The sequence below is a fragment of the Rhinolophus ferrumequinum genome, chromosome 20, assembly GCF_004115265.2.
Source record: "Rhinolophus ferrumequinum isolate MPI-CBG mRhiFer1 chromosome 20, mRhiFer1_v1.p, whole genome shotgun sequence".
Taxonomy (NCBI): Eukaryota; Metazoa; Chordata; class Mammalia; order Chiroptera; family Rhinolophidae; genus Rhinolophus; species Rhinolophus ferrumequinum.
Genome location: NC_046303.1, coordinates 25755148 through 25777771, shown reverse-complemented (window position 1 = coordinate 25777771; position 22624 = coordinate 25755148). Strand labels below are relative to the sequence as shown.

The following is a 22624-nucleotide window of genomic DNA, read 5'->3' as shown; positions in this document are numbered from 1 at the left end:
AAATCAATAAAAATATATCAGTATGTAAAATAACTCCCTGGAATATGATAATTGATTTTGTTGAAGTTATGATGAATTTGCAACGATGAAGAGTTCTTGGCCTCCTATGATTCATAAATATTGTAAATTTGTTACCGGTGCGTAAAATTTCTTTTACCTTGTGTCTGTTCTTGTGTTTTATAATTATTTGTTACATAAAATTTCTTGTACCATAATATGTTAAAAAGTAAATGCTAAAATTCCTTTATAATACAAAAAGCAAGTACCTAAATGTAAACAAATAATTATTTGATTAAAAAATTAAAATGAAAGATTATTTTTTACCTGAAAGTTTGAACTAAAAACAGGGTGTGCATTATACATGGGAGCACATTATACATGGCAAAATACAGTCCCAATTTGTACTTCTTAATCCCTTCACCTTTTTTTACCCCCAATCCCCTCCTATCACGCCAACAAATCTAGTACCCATCTAACACCATACAGTTAATACAGTATTATTGACTATATTCTTTATGCTATATCCTACATCCCCATGACTACTTTTTAACAACAAATTGGTACCTTCTTAATACCTTCCCTTTTTTCCCCCCACACCCTAACCCCCTCCCATCTGGGGGGGTTGTATTCATCTTTTGTTATTGATATATATTGAGTATTACAATTTTAATACCACTTTTTTCCTTTATTAAAAATGTGTACACATTTTTTTGGCACCTTCTGTGTGTGTGTGTGTGTCTGTGTGTTTGTGTGTGTATCAAATGTGAGATAATTTTCTAACTATGAATGGTGTTATTAAAATTAATTTAAAGGCACTTGCTTGTAAGAATCGGGTATTCTAAAATTCTCAGAAATATAAAAACTAACTCAACTCAAATGTTTTTCAAGCTCATATGATCTGAGATTAATCCTTAGTAAATAAAAGCTAGCTTAAATTTGTTGGTTTAAGAAAAACAGATATATCATTATTTTGCCTGGCATTTACAGAAATAAGTCCATGTTAGTAATTAACTTTTATGTCTATAAAAATATTTCTAGAGGATATATGATGTCCAAGCTAAAGAATGCTAATTGCTTACTTCTTGTTTTCTTTAGAAATTGAGGTTTTGTGGGTTAAAATATCAATATACAAGTATATAGGAATAACTTTGCGGTGTTTCCAAAGGGCTTCCGAAAACCTAAAAAGATTTGAATTGCCTGGGAAGGATTGTATAAAGTAAGTGATGAAAACTTCTAGGGTATATTGTATGGGTAAAAATGATTGTAAATTCAATGAATAGCTGGGGGCTATGGGAAACCCAAGATGGCTGCTTGATTTTTTCCTTGCTCCCTGGCTCCCCATTTTTTCAATTTTTGCATGTCTTCATGCATTACACTACATTTAAGACAGACTTAGATAAAGGAACTTATAAGGTGACATTATTGAAAGGAGACCTCATACACTACTGCCAAGGTTTGATAGTCACTTCAAAATAAATGCCAAGTTAGTAACAGCTTCCTATCACAGCGAACTCCCAGGAGACAAAGACGTTAAAGATCATTCACTGCCATGTAGATTTTTATTGATAAGGATATCAAATAAAGACACTCTCTAACCTCATTGGAAGGGACCTATCAGGCGCCGAACCATGAATGGACATCTACCGCTGTCTATGGACATCAAAAACTCCTCAAGGATCAGAAACCACCACTAACAGAGATAGACACCTATTCCAAGACATTGACAAGGAGTGTATACCTGTGGATTGATATTGAACTCAATCCATTCAAAATAAATGCATAAACAAAACAGAAACAAACTAATGGATGTGGAGAACAAATTGATGGTTGCCAGATGGGAAGGGGGTTGGGGGACTGGGTGGAAAAGGTGAAGGGATTAAGAAGTACAAATTGGCAGTTACAAAATAGTCACAGGGATGTAAAGTACAGCATAGGGAATGTAGTCAATAATATTGTTAAAAACTATGAATGGTGCTAGATGGGTACTAGACTGATCAGGGGATCACTTCGTAACCTATATAACTGTTTAACCACTATACTGTACACCTAAACTAATATAATATTGAAAAAATATATATATAATATTGAGTGTCGACTGTAATTGAAAAATAAAGAAAAGTTTGAAAAATACACATAAAGTTTCTGCTAAGTTTAAAAACAGGGTGCACATCTTCAGGCTGTGCTCAGAGTACCTCCATCCAGAGTCATTGGAGCACATTTCCACATGAATATGCTTTTAGCATCTCATCATCCTCTCTCCTGGTCACGTAGTGTTCTCTCCAGAATGAGTAGCCCAAATCGAGGTTGACAATTTTTTTCGAGCATTTTATCATATATACTTCCAAAGAGAATTACTGATTTTTGAGCACATATTTCTTATGTAACTATGAGCATTTAATGAATTCTTTGATAATATTTTCCGAGGATGAGAAATGTATAAATTATAATAATAATTACTATAAAAATAAAGTCTAAGAGTCATGAAAATCATATGGAGCATCTCTGATACATGGAAACAGATGTGGTTCATAAGATGTTGACAAGCAGGGCAGGTATTTCTACATAGTAGAAAGACATGGTCATTTTGCAACTGTGTGATTTCAGTCAATACACTTGGTTCATCAGTTTTGAAATTATGTAATTATTGATCATTTGAAAATATTTTGAGGGGATTTCCAGTTTTCCCATTAAGTTAATCTCCCTTAGTATTTTAGCATGCTATTTCAAGTTTTCATAAATTTAAAACTTGTATAACATTTGATGTTCCTCTATATCCTGAGATCTCATCTATATAAAAATTTATGAGTAAAACTATAATAAATGGAAATATATTAAAATATTAAAACAATAATAGCACAAATTAGTTCTAGGTGGTGGAATTTGGAGTGATTAATTTTTTAAAACTTTATCCTATTTTCTATGATTTCCATGATAAATATGTATTTATATTACAATATGAAAAAAATATTTAAACTATATGTTAAAACTTTCTTCAGCCTACCTAAGAGAACTTTGCTGGCAATTCATAGACCATAATTTGGAACTACTAATGTCCCACAAAATATTAATATATTACACCATATTTTTTTCTCTTAAATGGGTATAAAAATGGATGAGATTTCCTTTTATTTCTAAAATCATTTTTTTCATGGATCAACATGCTGCAATTTTTTTCCATGTGGATTTCTCCTAATGCTACACTTCCTTTAATAATTATAACAGATTTGGGTTTAGAAACATAGTAGAAAACAAATTCTGTAGGCTTACGTATTTGACACTGCATTCCTTCCCATGTGGTAGGACAATGACATGTACCGGGAGCAATGCATTCACCACCATTTTTACATTTCTGAAAGCAGATAGCTTCAAATAGAAATATAAACAAGTTGAAAATATAATTTACTAGTCAAATCCTATCATAAACCATAAAAATTTTCATTAAAAAAGAGAAAGTTAAAAATTAGTGATTGAAGGATCTTTTCCTTAAAATTTTATCGGGAACATTTCCAATGTCACTATTTATGCTTGAAAAACATAATTTCAATGTTTGTTTTAGAAACATTGTGATTTAAAATCATTGTGATTTAACTTTGCACCAATTGTTAAAACATTTATGTGGCTTCTCATTTTTCACTTTGACTAGTATAATAGCTGCAAATTTTAAGAAATAATTGATGAAAGACTTGTCATTTATCCTGGCAATTGTAGTGGACAGTCTGGAAAATACAGTATACCCTCTTCCTCTGCTAACTTGAAAGAATAGGTGGAAAGGATTTCACTCTTTCTATTTCAAAAATGTATCTCCTAAAATAGAAACAAATAAGCAAAAATAAAAATCAACAAATAAAAAACAAGGAAAATGCTACTTGTCTTAAATTCTGATTTATGTTCTCAAGGTAATGTGAGCTTTAGTTTCTTAAGAGTATTCCACTTACGTGTGTTGCATTGTTTCCCTCTCCAACCAGAAGGACAAGAGCAAATGTTAGGTCCTACACATTTTCCGCCATTCATGCACACGGGATCACAGATACCTTAAGGTAAAAGGATGAAATATCAGCCCTTAAATGGCAATCATTTTGCTATTTAATGTATTTGCTTTACCTGTAGTTGGCAAATACATATAGTGTTGTCTTACATTTTTGGCATCTCCTACCGGTGTATCCTTCACGACAGGCACACACATTACTTCTTATGCAGTGACCACCATTTTTACAGGGAGGGTGACAGATAGCTGAAAGAATACATGGCAGCAATCTGTGAATATTACACATGCAGTTATTGTATATTACATATTGCATCATATTCTTGTTATCTACAGGGACACAAGGCAGAGAGATGTGCTATTAAAATAAAAGATCGCAACTGCAAGTCATTGAAACTGTCCTTTCCAAATCATAAAATACAATGCTTACAGCTATAAGCTGCTAGTGGGTTATCACAATTTGAAATGTATTGGCGAACGGTTTGTAACAAATGGAGTGTTGGGCATTATAGTGCATTTATTATAAACCTTTTCTTATGTTTCCCCATACTTTGAAGTAAAGAGGGTAAGGATCTGGTCAAAACCAATAAAGTAAGTCAACCCCTAGCTCAAAATAAGAATGTATTTGTTCCTGTGAAAATTAGAAAAATCAGAACAATATGTCACATAATATTTAGAAAGTATTTTTAACATTTGAATACCTACTGAGGTCATAAAAGCAGAGCTTTATATGTGACATTTTGTGACTGCTTTGTAAAAATCTTTTTAACAATAAGTCTTTCTTTTTGTTAGAAATATTTATTGAATAACCTTGAATATGCTATAGTATCTGCTATATATATATGATTTTGTTCCAAGAAGAGCAGAAACTAGTATTTATCATCTTTTATGGGAGGATTATTATTGTTTCCTGCTTCTCCCAGATATGACAATTAAATGCAGTTACTTTAAAATTAATAATACACAGGCAATTTTTAAATTCAATTGTCCTGAAATGACAAATAAGTGGGTTTTAGTTTGTGTTTTAAAAGTGAATGTCAAATTAACTGGTTTTGGTAATAGTGCCATTGTAGACTGACTCCCACTTGAATTAAATACACCTTTAATATTTATTAAAGCTACTTTCTTTATTTTCAAACACTGTAAGGAAAATTCACCTATTTTAGATGGATTTATAAATGAAAATAATGTACCACTTTATGTAAAAAAACCAATATTACTGAATGATTTTGGCATATGGATGATTTCCACTACTTTAGGCTGAGCCTTTGCTGGTTAATGCTTGAGTCTACTCTCTCTGGCATTTTTATTGCTATTTTTTATTATGGAGAAATGCTCTTACATTTTCTCCTTCTTGATCTTTACAAAATTTAAGATTAATTCTATTTATTAATAAAAATGTATTATTTTCATTATTAAAAAACATAGAAAATACCTATGGTTAGAAATTTAAAACTATAAATAAATAAAAGGAATAGAAGACCTATTTATGATGGATGAACTTGATATATTCAATACTCATCCATTCCACGAAACTTGAGTATAAAGATAAATACTACATTTATACAAAAAAGTATGTATGATAAAATATATAAAGATGGCATAAAACTTAGGTTTAGTCATGCCCACCCTAATCCCATTTTAGGAAAAGGAAGTTTAGGAGAAAATCTACCATCACGTATGTATTTAAGAAACTCTCTAGGCTTCAAATGAATCTTCCACCAAACTCCAAACTGAGCCAAATAATCAAGCCTCACCTTCCATGTGGAATGGGCTCATGGCATTCAAGGGATTGTTGGAAGAAAGTTGGAAGATGTGTTGAATCATCTCTCCAGCCATGCATTTAAGCTTTATTTATTAATAATGTAGTTTAACTCTTTCATGGTGTTTCTAGCTCAATTTCTAACTTCCTCTTTTGAAATTTTACAGAACGAACAGTATATGCTCCTCACAATTTACTTTTAACCATAGTCTGCCTAATTTTATTCAATGGCTTTCGATGTGTGTACCTACCACCTTCCCTTTACACTATTTGGGCTCATGTGTGTTTCACAAGAGCATGTGATCTAATAAGAATAACGACCACGTTTTATTTCTTTTTCATATTCTGTAACATGTCTTAACGACAATAACATTATTACTTAATGGTAGCTAGCCATGTGCTAATTATCTGTGAAGGTGGTCACCTACCTGTGTGTCTCACTTGTACCTCAGAGCAACAGTTCGGTTCAAACTTGAAAACCAAGAGGCCTTAAAGTAAATTTCCAAAATCTATGCCAGCTATGATTTGCAGAGACTAGCTAATTTCAAAACCTGCTAACATGACATGTTCAACAGATAATTTTTAGTTCAACGTGATAATTTAGAGATTTCCTTCCTTTCCCAGGTATACATATAAATTTTAAAGGAGAACTTTTCTTACTATTATCTTATATTTATTGAAAGTAGTATGAGAGATGTAAGCTTTTCATTCCCCTTCTTACATTCTCCACTCAACACTATACCTATAATTCATAAAAGTGTGTTTCAACATAGTCTCTTAGTTTTCAAGATTCGCCTTGACTTTGTCTTTACTTCCTTCCATTTTGCAAACTGGTTCCTTAAAGGAAATTTGAATGAGAGGAATTCATTTCCTATGCTCACATATCTAGTAGTAGAATGATGTATTTTTTTTTCTGCCTCAGTTACAACGTAAGACTCCTAGCCAACCTCCAAAAAAAAAAAAAAAAAAAAAAAAGGGATCCAATTAAATTATAATATGGCAAGAAGAGTATAGATTTTAGGAATTAAATCATGACATGTTCTGGCATGCTTTTACTAAAAATCTAACCTATATTTTGCATAAACTCAAAAATATAAAGATACAGAAAATACATTTTAAATTTTGTTTATTGACATTAAATCATGCCGATACTGACTGCCTCAGGCCACCCCCATTATTGTGAAAAACATGTAGCATTAACTATATGAGGGAAAGTGTTAAAATAACAGGTCATGAAGGGGAAAATGATGCATCTTTATGTTCCCATATCACTTTGCCTAGTCTTGTGCACAGCTGGCTCTTCATAAATGTTTAATGAAACTAAAGTGAAGAGAGATCATGAGATAATAATGGACATTAGATTGACCACAAATAAAATATTTTTGCTGTGAAGGCAGCAAATATGGCACCATTTCATTACAACAGACTGTAAGGGAACCTTGCTTATTTGTTTCATACCTTGGCCTTACAAAACTACACAGACAACTGCCAAGGTTGTAAGCCTATATGTTTAATAAATGTAACCATTTTTCATAATAACTCTGATATGTTTTTATGAACTGACCTTTGGTGGCTAAACCTGCAACATCACAAGAAATGGTAGAAAAAACAAACAAATAACATCTTCCCCTTTGGAACTTGTCTCTTTGTATTTACTCAGAGCTCTGTTTATGTCAAACTTTCCCTTTGCTTTTTTATTTATAAAGAAAGAATAATTACCATTCTGACACTGTGCACCAAAGAATCCATTTGGACAGAGGCAAGTGTTTGGCTTATTACAGGAACCACCATTGAGGCAAACAGGGTCACATAAAGCTAATGAACAGCAGGAGGGAGAGAGACCATAAAAATTTTATTATTTAAAAAATGAAAGCTGCACATAAGTACAAATGGTGCATAATGAAATATTTTATTTTTACTGCAAGTAAAACCCATAACCTATAATTAATTAGACTTTGCCAAACATAAGAGGAAAGAAATAACTGGGTAATCGCTTTGAAAGTCTGTTCATTAAGCTTACAAATAATACCAAGCTAAGAATGTGGAGGCTGAGATTTGAATTCAGAATGCCCTCAATTAGCTGAACGAATGACTGGAAGTTCGGAGAAGACAATTCAACAGCACAAACAGGATGGTCTGTAATCTGCTCATCTGGCTATGTTTACCTCTTTAAGTCTTCTTCCTAATTCAAAAAGGAACACTGCACTCAAGTCCTAGCACACTCAAAAATATTCCTCGTTTTGGCTTCTTTATCTCTGTTCCAATTTGAAAGGCACCCCCAATTCCATTTTTATTTTTTTTTCCTTTTTTAAAAAATTAAATTCATTGGAGTAACATTAGTTAATAATATTATATAAATTTCAGGTATACAACTATATAATACAACATGTGTATACTTCATTGTGTGTTCACCACCCAGAGTCTAGTCTCCTTCCATCACCATATATTTGACCCCTTTTACCCTCCTCAATCTGCTCCCTAACCCTCTTCCACTCTTGTAACCACCATTATATTGTCTGTATCTATGAATTTATCTGTTTGTGTTGTTTGTTCATTTGTTGCTTTTTGTTTTATATCCCACATACAAGCGAAACCCTTTTCCATTTTCCAGCCCAGGTTTTACCCATTCTCCAAGGTCTACTTCAAATATTTTTCCTTCTAAACTGCACTTGCCAAAATTAATTTTATTCTTCTCTGCCCCCAAGGAACTGTACATTAATTACATTACTTATTATAACCCAACTTGTATCATAGTATTTTTTGTAATAGTATCCTGTGTCTCCTTCACTAATGATATGCTACTTAAACTCTGGGCAAAATCAAATAGATCTTTGTTTCCCTTTGCATCATGCTTCACATGTGTTGGCAAGCTACAAACATTGAATTAAATCTACGTTGAAAAAAGTCATTAGATCACAACGGGTTATGTTAAACATAGATAATTGCAAACACTGCTGCCAAATAAGTAAGCCTGATACTGTGTTAAATAAATGGAATAACATGATGAGTCCATTTAACTCAGAATTGCTTGAATGTTTAATAAAAATAGAATGTCTGTGTTATGATTTTTTTTTTTAAATTGAAAGAGCTCTAGAAGATGCAGCACAGATGTTTCTCTCCACCATAAGGCAATTGGAAGAGGAAAATATAAAAGAAAAAAAAAATGTATTGGTTGGGTTGGATCACAGTAAACCTGAAATACACTCTAGGGTCTAATACAAGAAGAAAAAGAATGAAGATGAAAGATAGGTTTTTAACAATTTGTATGAAATAAAAACCATACCAATCTTGTCAGATTCGTTTTATGTTTTTGGGTGCAACTCTTTAGGACACAGGCTTATTTTAAATTTCTTTTAACTGACAAATTTATTGAAAATATTTCTGATTTTACCTGTACTACAGGTGGGTCCATACCAGCCAGACTTGCACTGGCAAACATCTGGTGTAAGACATTCACCTCCATTTTCACAGTGCCTGTTACAAACCACTAAGATCATAGAATAAAAATAAAGATAAATTAGGCTTGGAATTGGTCATATTATTGGCTATTACCTAGGTAGCTTATAACTGCCAATCACAACCTCTAATTAACAAAATCAGAGAGAAAGATAAAAGTAATTTATCGTTTGGCTTTAAATGGTCTCCAATTCTCACATTCTATAATTATTAATATTATTATTTTTGCTAATAGAGATGGGGACAGTAGAAAACCATTGAGCTTAATGGTAAATAAGAGATGGCCATTTGGGAAAATTATTAGTTACTGATGAAAGTAATCACAGACATAAATGAGATCAATTCATACATAATTCAACAAATTTGAATTCTTGTTGTCTCAAAGAAATTATCATAGATAGGATCAATAAGAGAGTTACTTCTAAGAACAAACTTCTTTATCTTAGCATTGGCACCTAGTACATTACTCTCAGTGTTATGTAGAATGGTAATTTTCATAATAAATCATAAATGTATATTTTTTACTTAGGGTTCAGGCTTATATCATTTAGCATCAAAGCCATCGGCTATTCAAAGGAGCAATTTCATTATATTAGACTGCAAGAGAGCTTTGCTTACTTGTTTCACACCTTGGTCCCACAAAACCATATGGACAAGTACAGCGATTTCCAGCCAGGCAGGTGCCACCATGTTGACAAGGTGGGTTACAGTGTTCTGCAGACACAGATTATGTTATTAAGTCAGCTTTTAGTTTTTAAAAAAAGTCAGTATATGTTTATGAAGCACAGGTACTATAAAAGTTTCTCATAAGAGCAAATTATAATAAGCTCAGTTCTCTTTCACTATGAAATTTAGTTCTGTGGGATTGACTACGAGTTCACACTCTGCAAACACCCACAAATCATCAGCATATTGTGGTTTATAAAATGTGTAGTTAACTGGATGGAAATATATGATCATGGTTTTCTTCTGAAAAGTGAGACTTAGATTTATGCATGCCTGCCCTACAAATGGAACACTTCTGTATTTGCATAATTATTTTCACATGCTATTGATATTGAATGTTTCTGTTAGTTCACTCTAGATTTACTTTAATTTGTTCATTTGTACCTTGTCATATAAACATTTAATGTGTCTCAGTTTATTAATAATTATATTGACATCACCCAACATGTATTCTTTAAAAATATTATTTTAAAAATAACAATTTTGTTTTTAAAAAATTTTATCCATTTTAGGAATACCATTTTATAAACTCTCCACTTAAGAGTTCAATAAAAACAATAAAATTATATGGCTATATATATGTTCTTAAAAATCTCTTTTTTGGGGGAAGGACATATAATCAATAATGTTGTAAAGATTTTGTAGGGTGTCAGATGGGCACTTGTCTTATTAGGGAGACCACTTCATGGATGGTGTAGGTGTACAATAAGCTGAATAATATTGAATGTCAACTATAATTTAATAAATATGTAGTCAAGGGATATGGAATACAGCATAGAGAATAGTTTCAATGGAATTGTAACCGCTATATACAATGTCAAGAAGGGTAACAGTACCCTTCTTGAGATTGGGAGAGGGGGTTACCACTTTGTGAGGGATGAAATATCTAACTATTATATTGTTAGGTACACCTGAAACTAATTTTTTTAAAAGTCACTTTTTAGGGTTCTTCTTACTACATGAAATCTATTTATTTGGCATTTCACAGTTTTTTGGAACCATGTTTGACAAGCCATTCAATAATCAGGCATCCTTTGCTTGAAGCTAAAATATTTGTAGGGATATGGAACTTTATAACTAAATCTCAAAAAATTATTTCTGAAGATAATTTTACCAAGGACAAATAAGTGATTGCTCTTTGGATCTCTGACTTTCGAAATTTAAGTTTTTAAGTCTTCAAATAAATTATTATTTTAAGAAGAAACAAGATGGTTTAATTTGTAGAGTCAAGAGTTTTTTTTTCTTGAATACAGTGTTCAACATGTGAATTACAAATTATATCTTGGTACAGAAATGGCACCTTGACACTTCCCTGGGAGTTAATCCAGACAGAATTATTTGTGTGCAACCCTTAACTGTGTGTCTGCCAGCAATCACCCTCTCTCCCTTATTATAGTGATACATAAACTCTTTGTTATGCAGAATAACTGGGAAATGCGGTCTTTTATTCAACTGAGTAGACATATACAGTATAGCACCATTGATTTGTCAGTAGACTTGATATTTTCTGAACTCCAGATCAAGACTTCACATTTAACCTGTCTCTGATGATCTCAAAAGCACTTGAGCATCCAGAAATCATGGTCACCGATTTTTGCTGGACAGTATTATGAGATAGTGAAGATTTGCAAAGTCTGTGCTGGTCCTCGGTTTTCACTCTGAAAAGGGTTTATTTGAATAAGGTGTTGACACGTTTGCTCTTTATGTCTGTAGGCTCAAAATGAACAACATAGGGAGCTTCACATTATTCATCCATAGTTCCTAAATTTTCAGTAATGAAAATTTATTATTTGTGTAAAAAAAAGTTAGAAAATACTAACAAAAAATTAAAGGTAAAATACAGGATGTTTGGATCCCAAGAAAACAGGAGTCTACCGTGGTTAGAAGTCAGGTTGACTGCAAATAATAATTAGGTATAATTGACAATGCCTTTTCCAAAGACTGTATTTTTGCTAAGTTATATACATTATCACTAGCTTGAGTTTTCCCCCCTTTTCTGACTCTCATTACTAGAGTCACCAGATGGAAAATTTAGAACATTTTAAAAATAGCTGTTTCTGAGTAAGTCACCCAGCACACACTCCTCGTATTTCCTATAGTTTCAAACATAAAGGGGAATCGGCTCAGACAAGAATGATCCTTGCTGCACACCCACCAGCTCATGCATCCTTCTTTTTATTCTGAGAGTCTCCTGCTCAAAACAAAAGGTTAAGCACTACTCTCAGTTCCTGATACAGCTAATCTCTGTTTGGTGTTCAAAAAATAGAAGTCTGCAATTCCTTCTAGAACATGCCTTGTAAGTGGAGGTCTTTGGTCACAAGCTCCTCTTCAATGTCATCTAGTGTCCCCTGGTGATCTGTCAGCTCCAAAGCTTCCCACTCTGTCCTGAAAACTTTGTTGGTGTCTCCGGGCCTGGCCATGGCTGCTCCAGTCATCTGCTCCTGCATTATCCATTGGCCAGCAGCATTATCGTGGCCCAGAATCAGAAAGTAAATGCTCTGAAGCCCAAAGACATTGAGGAAGTACCAGGATGCAGAACTCACCCAGTTGTATCTAACATGAATGGTTTTTTGCTGTAGCATTGGCTTAAAATGGAGGGTTCAGTGGAAATGGGACCTTGGTTGTGACAAAACCGGAAAATATGTTAATCTATCCACCGATAAGAATCCTAGGGAGAACATTTGTGATGTTTCCTTTCATCATGTCTGTGAACATAGTGGGGTCAGTGATAGGAAAGGAGGCACTGCTTTCCTTTTAGTGTTTTGAAAATCCATTTTCTGTGTTGTTGAACTAATATCTTCATGTCAAGAAAGACTATTTGGGAATGGATTTTGCATTTTTCCTTGAGGACTCTGCTTTGAATTAAGATTTGACTGTCAGAAACGTGTTCCCGGGTGAGCTTCTTGTTGCTCTGTAGCAGGATGGACCTGTAGTGGAAGCTCATGCCCAGGGAGAAGGTGGTGATAATGTTGGGCAGGACCACCCAGAAGTGGATGTTGAAGTCCAGCAGCCGCTCAGCCCGCCATCTTCACAAAGCGCCCCCTCCTGGCCAGGTGTAGGTGGGTTTCTGTTCCCCTGGGCGCGTGAGCTCTCCTTCAAGTTTGCCTCCGGGTCTCTCACGCCCAAATAAATTATTTTTAATAAGCATTAAAAAATTTTGACTCCCTCACCAGCATTAATGAATATGTATTAGTATATACACAGTAAAATTGAGTTATCTTTTTAAAAGGTTTCAAAGAAAATAATTTTATTTTGGCTCTATTATTTGGTTTTTAATTTGAATCATCACCTTCATCACAGGTTGCTCCACCATATCCTGGGGGACATTCACAAATGTTAGGCTTAACACATTTTCCATGGTTTTTGCAATCAGGATGACATATAGCTGTATAAAATAAAGCTCATGGTTAGAAATGTCAATTGTCAATTAAATTAATTTCGCAAACTAACGGGTGCTATACCTACCAGTTTGGCAGTTAGAACCAGTGTAACCAGGTTTACATTTGCAAATGTTTGGGGCAACACATTCCCTGCCTTTTCCACATGGGTGTCTACAAATGGCTGCAAAAATCAAGGAAAAATGGCTGAATTGTTGATATAGTACGTACATGTTGCCCATAGGCTTAGTTATAATAAAAATAAAAATTCTCTGAATCTTGAAAAATTTGATACTACTATTAAGCAACAACCACTACATTTATCCCTAAAATTATTTCCCCCCTTATATTTATTTTACTACTAGAATTACTGAGGGAAATGATTAATAGAGTAAGAAGGACCAACCATGTGTGGTAATTACTCCCATAGCAAATCCTGATGTTGGAAATGGTTGCTAACCATAAATGAGATTACAGTGTTTTTTCAGACGGCAATGAAGTTGCAGACACTAATCAGGTAAATGTTGATAAATGGCAGGATAATCAGAATTTCAAAGAGCAAGATGCCAGGAACATATCATAAGCTTACAGGTTTGTATTCCTTAAGCTTCTCCAACTATCTGATCTATTAGGCATTTAACATTTCTGATGTAACTGAAATGCCTGAGGTTGCTTTGTTTTATTTGTTAATGAATTTTAAATTGTATGTAAGTATTGAAAGTTATTGTTATCATTATTACTACAAAAAAAGAAAAAAGAAGAAAAAAAAGAATTCCTCTAGGTAATACTGAGAACAAAGGAATATGCCAGCAGTTCTATTGCTTAAATTGGTCTCAGACAAATCAAAACACAAACAAAACAACAGTAAAAAAAATAGCTTCTATCTTATAGCCAAAAATTTGATTTCATCAGAGAAAACAATGCTGATAGTTATGAAAAAAAGTAAACACCTTTTCAAAATTAAAGTGATGCCCAACTTGTTTTATTCTCAGCAACTGGAGGTTTTACAGAGAAAACCTAGGTTATGCAAATAACCGAATATGCCAGAATTAGTAATTTAAAGTGGTAAATGTCCCCTGTGAACTGAAAAGAACCCAGACCACAGTGTTATTCACATCCTTACTTCATCTCTTTAGCTGCTTAATGCCAGGAAAGTCAGCCCTCTAAGGCTCTGCTTTCTCATCTGTATAATGGGAAAAATAACAACCAATATGTGGAGTCCTTGTAAATGATATAACATAATTGATACAGAATGTTCCCAAAGACCCTAGAACACAGTAGATAATAAATATATTTATAATATATTATGTCATTATACTATTTAATATTAACATTATTAAAAAAAAAAACTCAGAAACACCCGTGTTGATTTTTTGAAATGGGAAGAGAATAGACAAACACTAAATAAATGAAATGAACAGAAATTAGTGAACTAAATGGAGCAAACAGAAACTAATAAATAGAAAAGCATATCTTCATAATTAGTGTGAACTAGATAACTTTCTTTGTATCTTCTGAAGAGTTTTCATACTACCTCTGCAATTGATACCATCTCCATAATATCCAAAGGGACAGTGTCCACATCGGAAGTGACCATCTGTGGTTGGCACACAGGAAACACCAAGAAAGCAACGCAATTCAGCACAAGTCGATATTTTGGTCAATCCAGGCTTTTTTGGCAAAACAGGGATGGCCTTAGTAACTGGTGATGCGAACCCATCCCAATGTAAGGTGTAACTCTGGGCAGACCTGTTAATTTGAGAATTATACCCTCCTGCCTCTGTTTTGATGGTGTCCTGGGTAACATCCTTTACTTCGCCATGGGAATGGTTTTGGTTAATGCTTAAAGAACTACGATTGTTCATAGGAACTTCCAACTTCCCCAGGCTGAGGTTTGTACTGAGAGTATGATCCGCATGTTCAAAACCTGATATCTGATGGAAAATAGCCTTCTTTGAATTTATCATTTGAATTGATTTTAGTGAGAAGTGCGAGATGTCATAGGTTGTGTCCAAGAACTTTTTGATAGTAGCAGGACTGTGGGTAAAGCTTGTACCAACTGGTGAATGATCTCTTGAGGGTGACTGAAAATTTATATCTAAACAGCCAAAAGAAAAGAAAAACAGAAATGTTAGTTATAACAATACTGCTCTACCCACAGTATTTAGTGTGAAATAATTCATTTCTTCATTGATTATCTACTACACGAATAACACAATACTAAGAGCTGTGCAGTAATGAAGAGTCATCAGATGTTTCCTGCCTTCAAGAAACTTATAATCTATCTGGTTACACAAGATAACAAAGAATGTTAAACAGTATAAAAACTAAAGAACACTAATAATTTTGATAAGAGTTAGAGTTAGCCAACAAATGTGTATTACCACCTAACACACATTAGGCTCAAAGCAAAAGAAAGCACAGACCCCATCTTTGAGAATCTCAGTATTGTCAAGGATATAGATATGCGATCAATTCATTTGAAAAATCTGTAAGAGTGACCGATTAGAGGAGCATGGAGGAGTGAACAACTAATTTTGCCTGGAAAAGGGAGGACAGAAACTGGATGCTTAAATGAAAATTAATTGGTAAACTATATACATGCTATTTCGTATGAGACGCGGAGAACTGTGGCTCTAATCGTTTTACCAATGTGACAAGTGGGATTTTATATCCCTGTTTTTCTTGGTTGCTTACGTAGGAATTAAACATTTTTGTGTGTTTTCTTTTTGAGGGGAGGTCATCATATTTTCTCTTTTCCAGGGTATTTTATTTTCTCTATACAGTAACTCTTTTTAAAAAATACTTTGGTCTGAACAATTTAATTAATTTTAGAGTATGGACACATTTTAAGTGGTGATTAGACATGTTTCCATTTTATATCTTCTACTGTCGATTTAGGGTTTGATTTTTGTATCTTTTTCATGCACTGCTCTTCTCAAATTGCTTAGAATATGAAAAAAGAGAAGACTAGACCAAAGCAGAACCAGAAAAAGAAGAAAACAAACCAAAAAAAAAATAATAATAACACTTAACATAATTGACAAACAGAAATAAGGGCAACAAAAGATTTTATTGACAAACAGAAACAAGGGCTATGAAAGATTTGAGGTAATTTTGAGGACTTCATAAAACACAAAAAACATACAGGTTCAGACTAATAGAGAAACAAGAATGCATCAAATATAAATCCATCACCCAAAGAGAAATAAGAACAAAGCATTAATCACAGGAAAAAAGAGCAACAGGGCCCTGGATCAATCCTTGGGTGAAAGGATTAAGAACCCTGCTTTGGAAGGTCTGGGGCAAGTCAATGTCCTCTCCTCCAGCCTCTGTACACTGAAGGGCTGCTCCCTTCCATCCCAACATTGCTTCAAGTGACCTTCTCAGGAGAGTTTTGATAATAGTATTGGAGGAAAAAATAGAAAGACTTGGAATTGATTTCAGATTTCGAAAAATACAGCAGAAGAAGGAGTATATATTAGCAAATGCACATTAGTGAAATGATTGTGTGTTTTTTTAATTTAATATAATGGCCTTAATGTTCATATTAAAATGTGCATCAGAAATATCTTAAAAACTGAAAAATAGAAGAATTGTAAGGGGATATTTACCTTACCAATATTAAAGTGTACTGTAAAGCCACACTAATCAAAGCAATGCATTACTGCCATAGAAAGACTATTAGATAATAAAAACATACTAGAAAGTTCAGAAATATATCTCAATATATGTGACTTTAATATACAAAAAACATGGTATTTAAATTCAGTGTGAAAGTGTGGCTTATTTTCTAAATGATAATATACAACTGCTTATTCATCTAGAATAAAAAAGTGTTGGGCCTCTAACTCACAACATAAAATAAATTCCAGATTGATTAAAAAGTAAATGTAAAATGTAAAATAATATATATCTATAATAAAATTAAGAGATCATACACATAACTTAGAAGTTGGAAGATTCTTGATAATGGAAGCTATAAATTGACTGTATAAAATTTTAATATTTCTGCATAAAAAGAAAACATAGATAAAGGTAAGCCACTGAGATAAAGAAGATAATTTCAAGTACATATAATGTAAAATACTACAAATCAACAAAAAGCCACAGAAGTTACAGATAAACAATTAGCAGAAATGCAAATGTAAATGATTATTTGAAAAAAATAAAAAGATAGATAACCTTGGGCAAGTTCTATCCAGATAAAAACAGTGGGAAGATACAACTAAATAACTTTGGAGATGAGAAAAGAGGAAAAGCTACGTATATGAAGATGATTTTATTTATTCATTTTTATTTTCCAATTACAGTTGACATTCAATATTATTTGATATTAATTTCAGGTGTACAGCATAGTGGTTAGATATTTATATAATTTATGAAATGACTCCCCCAATTAATCTAATACCCACCTTGCACTATACATAGTTGTTGCAACATTGTTGGCTATATTCTCTATGTTGTACTTTACATCTCCATGACTATTTTATAACTACTAACTACTAATTTGTACTTTATACCTTCACCTTTCCCATCCAGCCTCTCAACCCCCCACTTATTAGTTGTTTTCTGTATTTATGATGAAGATAATTTCAAATTATACAAGAACACTACATACATTTTTAAACTAAGAATTTGAAATCTTGTTGAGATATATGACTTTTTTTTTACAAAATGTAAATGATTAAATTGAAGAAGTGATAGAGTAGTTGATATAATAATTGCCATAAGAGAAACAGAATATAATCTAACATCACCTCCCAAAATGTGATGCCAGGAAAGATGCTCTAATGAAACAAATTTTACCAAATAATCAAGGAAAGAATATTTTATGAAACTGTTGCAATGCACAGAAAGAGATGAAACGTTTTATAAATATTTGATCAGAGTGGCATAATCCTATAGTCAATAGTATTTATGAATATGCATCAAAAGTTTAAATAAAATTAGCAAATCAAATGCAGCACTGTGGTTACATATTACTACATCAGGATTAAATAGACTTGTATCTCTATTAACATAATTACATTACAAAATGAAATTAAGATATTAATGAAGAAAATAATATAGACTGATGTTGAAAATGTAATTTGATACATCAATTTTTAATTGAAAACATTCTGAATAAGTTAGTCCAAGAAAACATTAACAGAAATTATAGCAATTAATAAATAATACTGAAAAAGCATTTGATAAAATTTAAAACCCACTCTTGATTTAAAACCAAAGAGAATTCTGAGAAATTAACAAATAAAAGGAAAATCCCTTAACTGGATGAAGGGTATGTAGCAGAAACATACATTATTATCATACCAATGGTGAAACATGAGAAGAATTTCCATTAAAATCATTAAGAAATAAAGCCATTTCATCCTTATACTGGAGGTACCAGTCACTACAGTGAATGAGATCCTAAGTTTGGGAACTGAGACTCTGCAGTAGATTGCTCGGGTTCAAATCTCTCTTCTGTAATTTACAAACTGTAAATCTGAACAAATAACTAACCCATCTATGCCTCTGTTTACTCATCTGTAAAATGGAAATAATGTTACTGTATATAACTATTACGACATTGAATGAGATAACATATACAAAATGTTTGCCTAGTGCTAGCACCTCATAGATATATACTAAATCTTAGTTACTATTTTAAGAAAGGAAGTAAGAGTAAGAGATAAACTCACTATATGCAAAAATATTGTCTAGAAAATCAAGAAAGAGAATCAACTATGAAAACAATGTAAATAATGTTGAGTCAAGCAATTGGATGCATGAATAACATTAAAATCAGGAGTTTTTCTATATTGCAGTGACCAACAATGATGTCTTACAAATGAACAATTGCTATGACATCTTGCAAGGACAGCTAATATTACAGAAGGGAAAGGCAGTGAGAAAGCTATTGCAAAATATGCAAGATCTTTATGAAGACAATCATAGAATGTTATTGAATAAAATGAGAATTATAAACAAAGCACTATAAGAAGGAAAAGGCCTTATTTCTGTTAGGGTTTGAGCAGACTGAGGGTTGGATGACTAAAGATTTGTAGAATGTAAGTTTGAAATGGTAACTTCCAACTAAAAGCTTCTTTGAAACACCTTAAATAATGGTTATCTTTTGTCTATTATACAACAACATTTTTTTCTAGAATATAAGCCAGAGGATTGGTGTCTTTATAAGAAGAGGAAGAGACACAAGGAAAGTGCGCACACAAACGGAAGGCCACGTAAGGACAGAGTGAGAAGATAGCCATCTGCAAGCCGAGGAGAGAAGCCACAAACTAACCCTGCGTACACCTTGATCTTGAATTTCCAGCCTCCAGGACTATGAAAAACAAATCTTGTTGTTTAAGTCGCCCAGCCTGCGGCCATCTGCCATGACACCCAAGCTGACTAATAAATCTTCCTATAATCCCACTCACCCACCTAATCAATTTCGTCCCTCTGTTCTCCGTAGAATACTGTCTTTCATTATACTGACTCTAACGTGTCACTTTCTTGCACTAGTTAGCAACCTTAAGAATAAGAATATGCTGTCTTTACTTTTATACTCATTAACTCTGGGGCCTATTATAAACCTACATAACCACAACCAACAACAAGAAAATATTTTGTATTAACAAGCATCTTTCTAAAATACACAAGTACTCTGACAGAGTTAAGAAACTTAGTCACTCATATGTGATAGGATTTGGTTCAAATTGCTTTCCTCTTAAATTCCACTTGAGAAAGGTTTTATTGAGAGAATAGGACTCTGTTTGGAAAAGGCAGATGTTAGCTCAATTTAGGGCACAGAGTAGATGGTGTGATGCTAGTGAGTACCTGGATCTGGATATTGAGGGGGAAATGTGAACAGGTGAACCAGTAGGAATTCCCCTTACTATCCTGCCCTGGGTTCCTCAAATCTGTTACATCCAGTGCTAGATATTTGAAGCACGAGGTGAAATCACATTATTACATACAGCTTTCTTAAATCAAAATAGGGTCTTATTCGCTTAATGATAACTAAGATATAGTTCTTTCTATATCTTTCTTTAAGTTACTTTTCTCTTTTAAGTTTTTAAAATGTTGATGTCCATTATTTTTTGTCCCCCTTTCTCTAAGTACTATCCCAGGCAATTTCATCTATTACTGATGATCCTTAAAATTGTATTTTGAACTTAATCCTCCCCCCTGAGCTCCACTTGGATAATCCACAGTCACCTCAGTCTCTATGAATCCAAATGGAATTAATTATTTTTTCCCTCCAAAACTACTTCTTCCTTGTATTTCATGTGTATCTTCGTCAGCTTGGGCTGCCATAACAAAATACTACAGACTGGGTGGCTTCAACAACAGGAATTTATTTTCTTACCATTCTGGAGGGTGTGAAGTCCAAGATCGAGATGCAGGTCTGTTGGATTCCTGGTGAGAGTTCTCTTCCTGGCTCACAGTTATCTTCTCTCTGTGTCCTTATGTGGCAGAGAACGAGCAATCTCTCTGGCATCTCCTCGTATAAGGACACTAACCCTGTGAATCAGGACTCTCTTCCCTTCTGACCTCATTTAACCTTAATTACTTCCTTACATAGTCATACTGCGGCGTAGGGCTTCCATAACAATGTGAATGCCAACTCTACACACTTTCACCTAAACCAAACACTTGAAATTTAGTAACTTTCTTTTCCTCACCATGCTAATCCCAATCACTGACCAAGTATTATCAACTTGCTTCTTTAGTGTCTCTTTCATTTGTTATCTCCTCACCTTAAGTCAGAATATCTTCACATCTTTCCTATATATTTGTGATATTGTCTTAACTCTTCTTCTCACCTTCAAACTTAAACAGTTCTTTACCTACAAGTGATCCATCCTCCATACTGCTCTAAACAGGCTTTCTCAAATGTAAGTCTTACCCTGTTTTTGATAGTTTTCTCATTAGTCTCGACACTGGCTACCTCTCTAAGGTTCAATTCCTGTAGCAGCTCCCTTCCCCCAATACTTCAGGCATACTAAATAATTACTCACAGTGCCCAAGGTGTGCTGTGATGTTTGTGTGTGTGACACCTCTGTACCTTTGCTCTTGCTGTTTCCTTTGCCTAGAATATCTTTCTCTCTTGATCAGATACATCAGATTTAGCTGTAGTGACACTTCCTTTTGAAAACTTTCCATTATCCCTCCAGGTAGACATGATTCCCTTTGTAGTATTCCTACTATTCTCTCTAGGCACTTCTATAAAATGACACAGACCACCATATTGAACTATGTGATTAAGTGTCATATTCCCTGCTATTATACGAAACATACTAAGTCAGAGGACATCTCTTGTATATTTCTACATTCTCTGCATCTAGCTTAATGCATACATACTGAATGAATGCATGAGTAAAAGAGAATGGAAACGAGTGATTTACATTCATTAAATTCAGCAAAAAACATTTTATGGCACAAAATAGGGACTTTTACCATGACATAGTTTTCCATCACCATAAAATCCTTTTGGACATGAACCACAATGATAAGAAGCAAAAGTATTGAGGCACTCTACTCCTGGAAAGCAAGGCCTGGACACACACTCATCAACATCTTCCTGGCAATGTTTCCCTAAGTGAAATGAAGATTGAGAGTTCAAATTATTTAATTTGAAAAACAATGTATGTCTAATCAAGAGCTCATTATTTGATTTCCTTTACTCTTTACGTATGTCCTCCTAACTCCAAAAAAGCTGTCATACATTAAGAGAAGTGTACTGTTTTTACATTTTATTATACAATTATACATAACGTAATTAATTAGATTCTATTTAACACTAAACCAGACCCATCAATTACATAAGATTTTCCCTATAAGTAATAAGACTTCAGAAATCCATTAATATTTTAAGGCAAAAAAATTACCATATTATAGTAGTAATTTGAACTTTGCTTAAAAATTCGGTGATTTTTTTTTTTAATAAAGTTATTAGACGGTTGCCTACTTAGCTTAAGGACAACTTATTCAGTCCATTTATTGCATTGGCTGTGAAAACCCATGCAAATTTTAGTGTGCTGGGACAGTCTTTCCTCAATAAAATTTTTTGAGGTGAAACATTGCTCTTTGAAATGTTTAACAACTTCTTTGAATTAGTAAATTCATTGTCATTAATGGATGATAGTAAAATCCATGAAGCAATCAACATTTAAATTCTTCCATGGTAGTCTGTAGCAAAATAGCCCCAAATGATATAATTGCTATTTTAAAATGCTGTAGAAAACACCTACATATCTCTCTTGGTTCTATTATAATGTTAAAATAGAATGACTTCTAGGAAAATATCAGCTCAATAACTGCATGTTTTCT

At 33.3% G+C, this 22624-nt stretch overlaps 1 protein-coding gene and 1 pseudogene across 1 annotated transcript in view; both read right to left on the bottom strand.

The window, feature by feature from the left end:
- The window catches only part of VWDE (von Willebrand factor D and EGF domains), a 78466-nt gene that overhangs the window by 5748 nt on the left and 50094 nt on the right, over positions 1-22624 (bottom strand). The window contains exons 19-28 of the mRNA XM_033088539.1: positions 21752-21889; positions 14838-15401; positions 13392-13487; positions 13216-13311; positions 9819-9914; positions 9136-9231; positions 7464-7559; positions 4136-4231; positions 3936-4031; positions 3268-3363 (exon numbers count right to left, since the gene is read on the bottom strand). Of these exons, the coding sequence (XP_032944430.1) occupies positions 3268-3363; positions 3936-4031; positions 4136-4231; positions 7464-7559; positions 9136-9231; positions 9819-9914; positions 13216-13311; positions 13392-13487; positions 14838-15401; positions 21752-21889 (1470 nt within the window). The remainder of the gene's footprint in view (positions 1-3267; positions 3364-3935; positions 4032-4135; positions 4232-7463; positions 7560-9135; positions 9232-9818; positions 9915-13215; positions 13312-13391; positions 13488-14837; positions 15402-21751; positions 21890-22624) is intronic.
- LOC117012061 (ER membrane protein complex subunit 3-like) lies at positions 12182-13102 on the bottom strand (annotated as a pseudogene).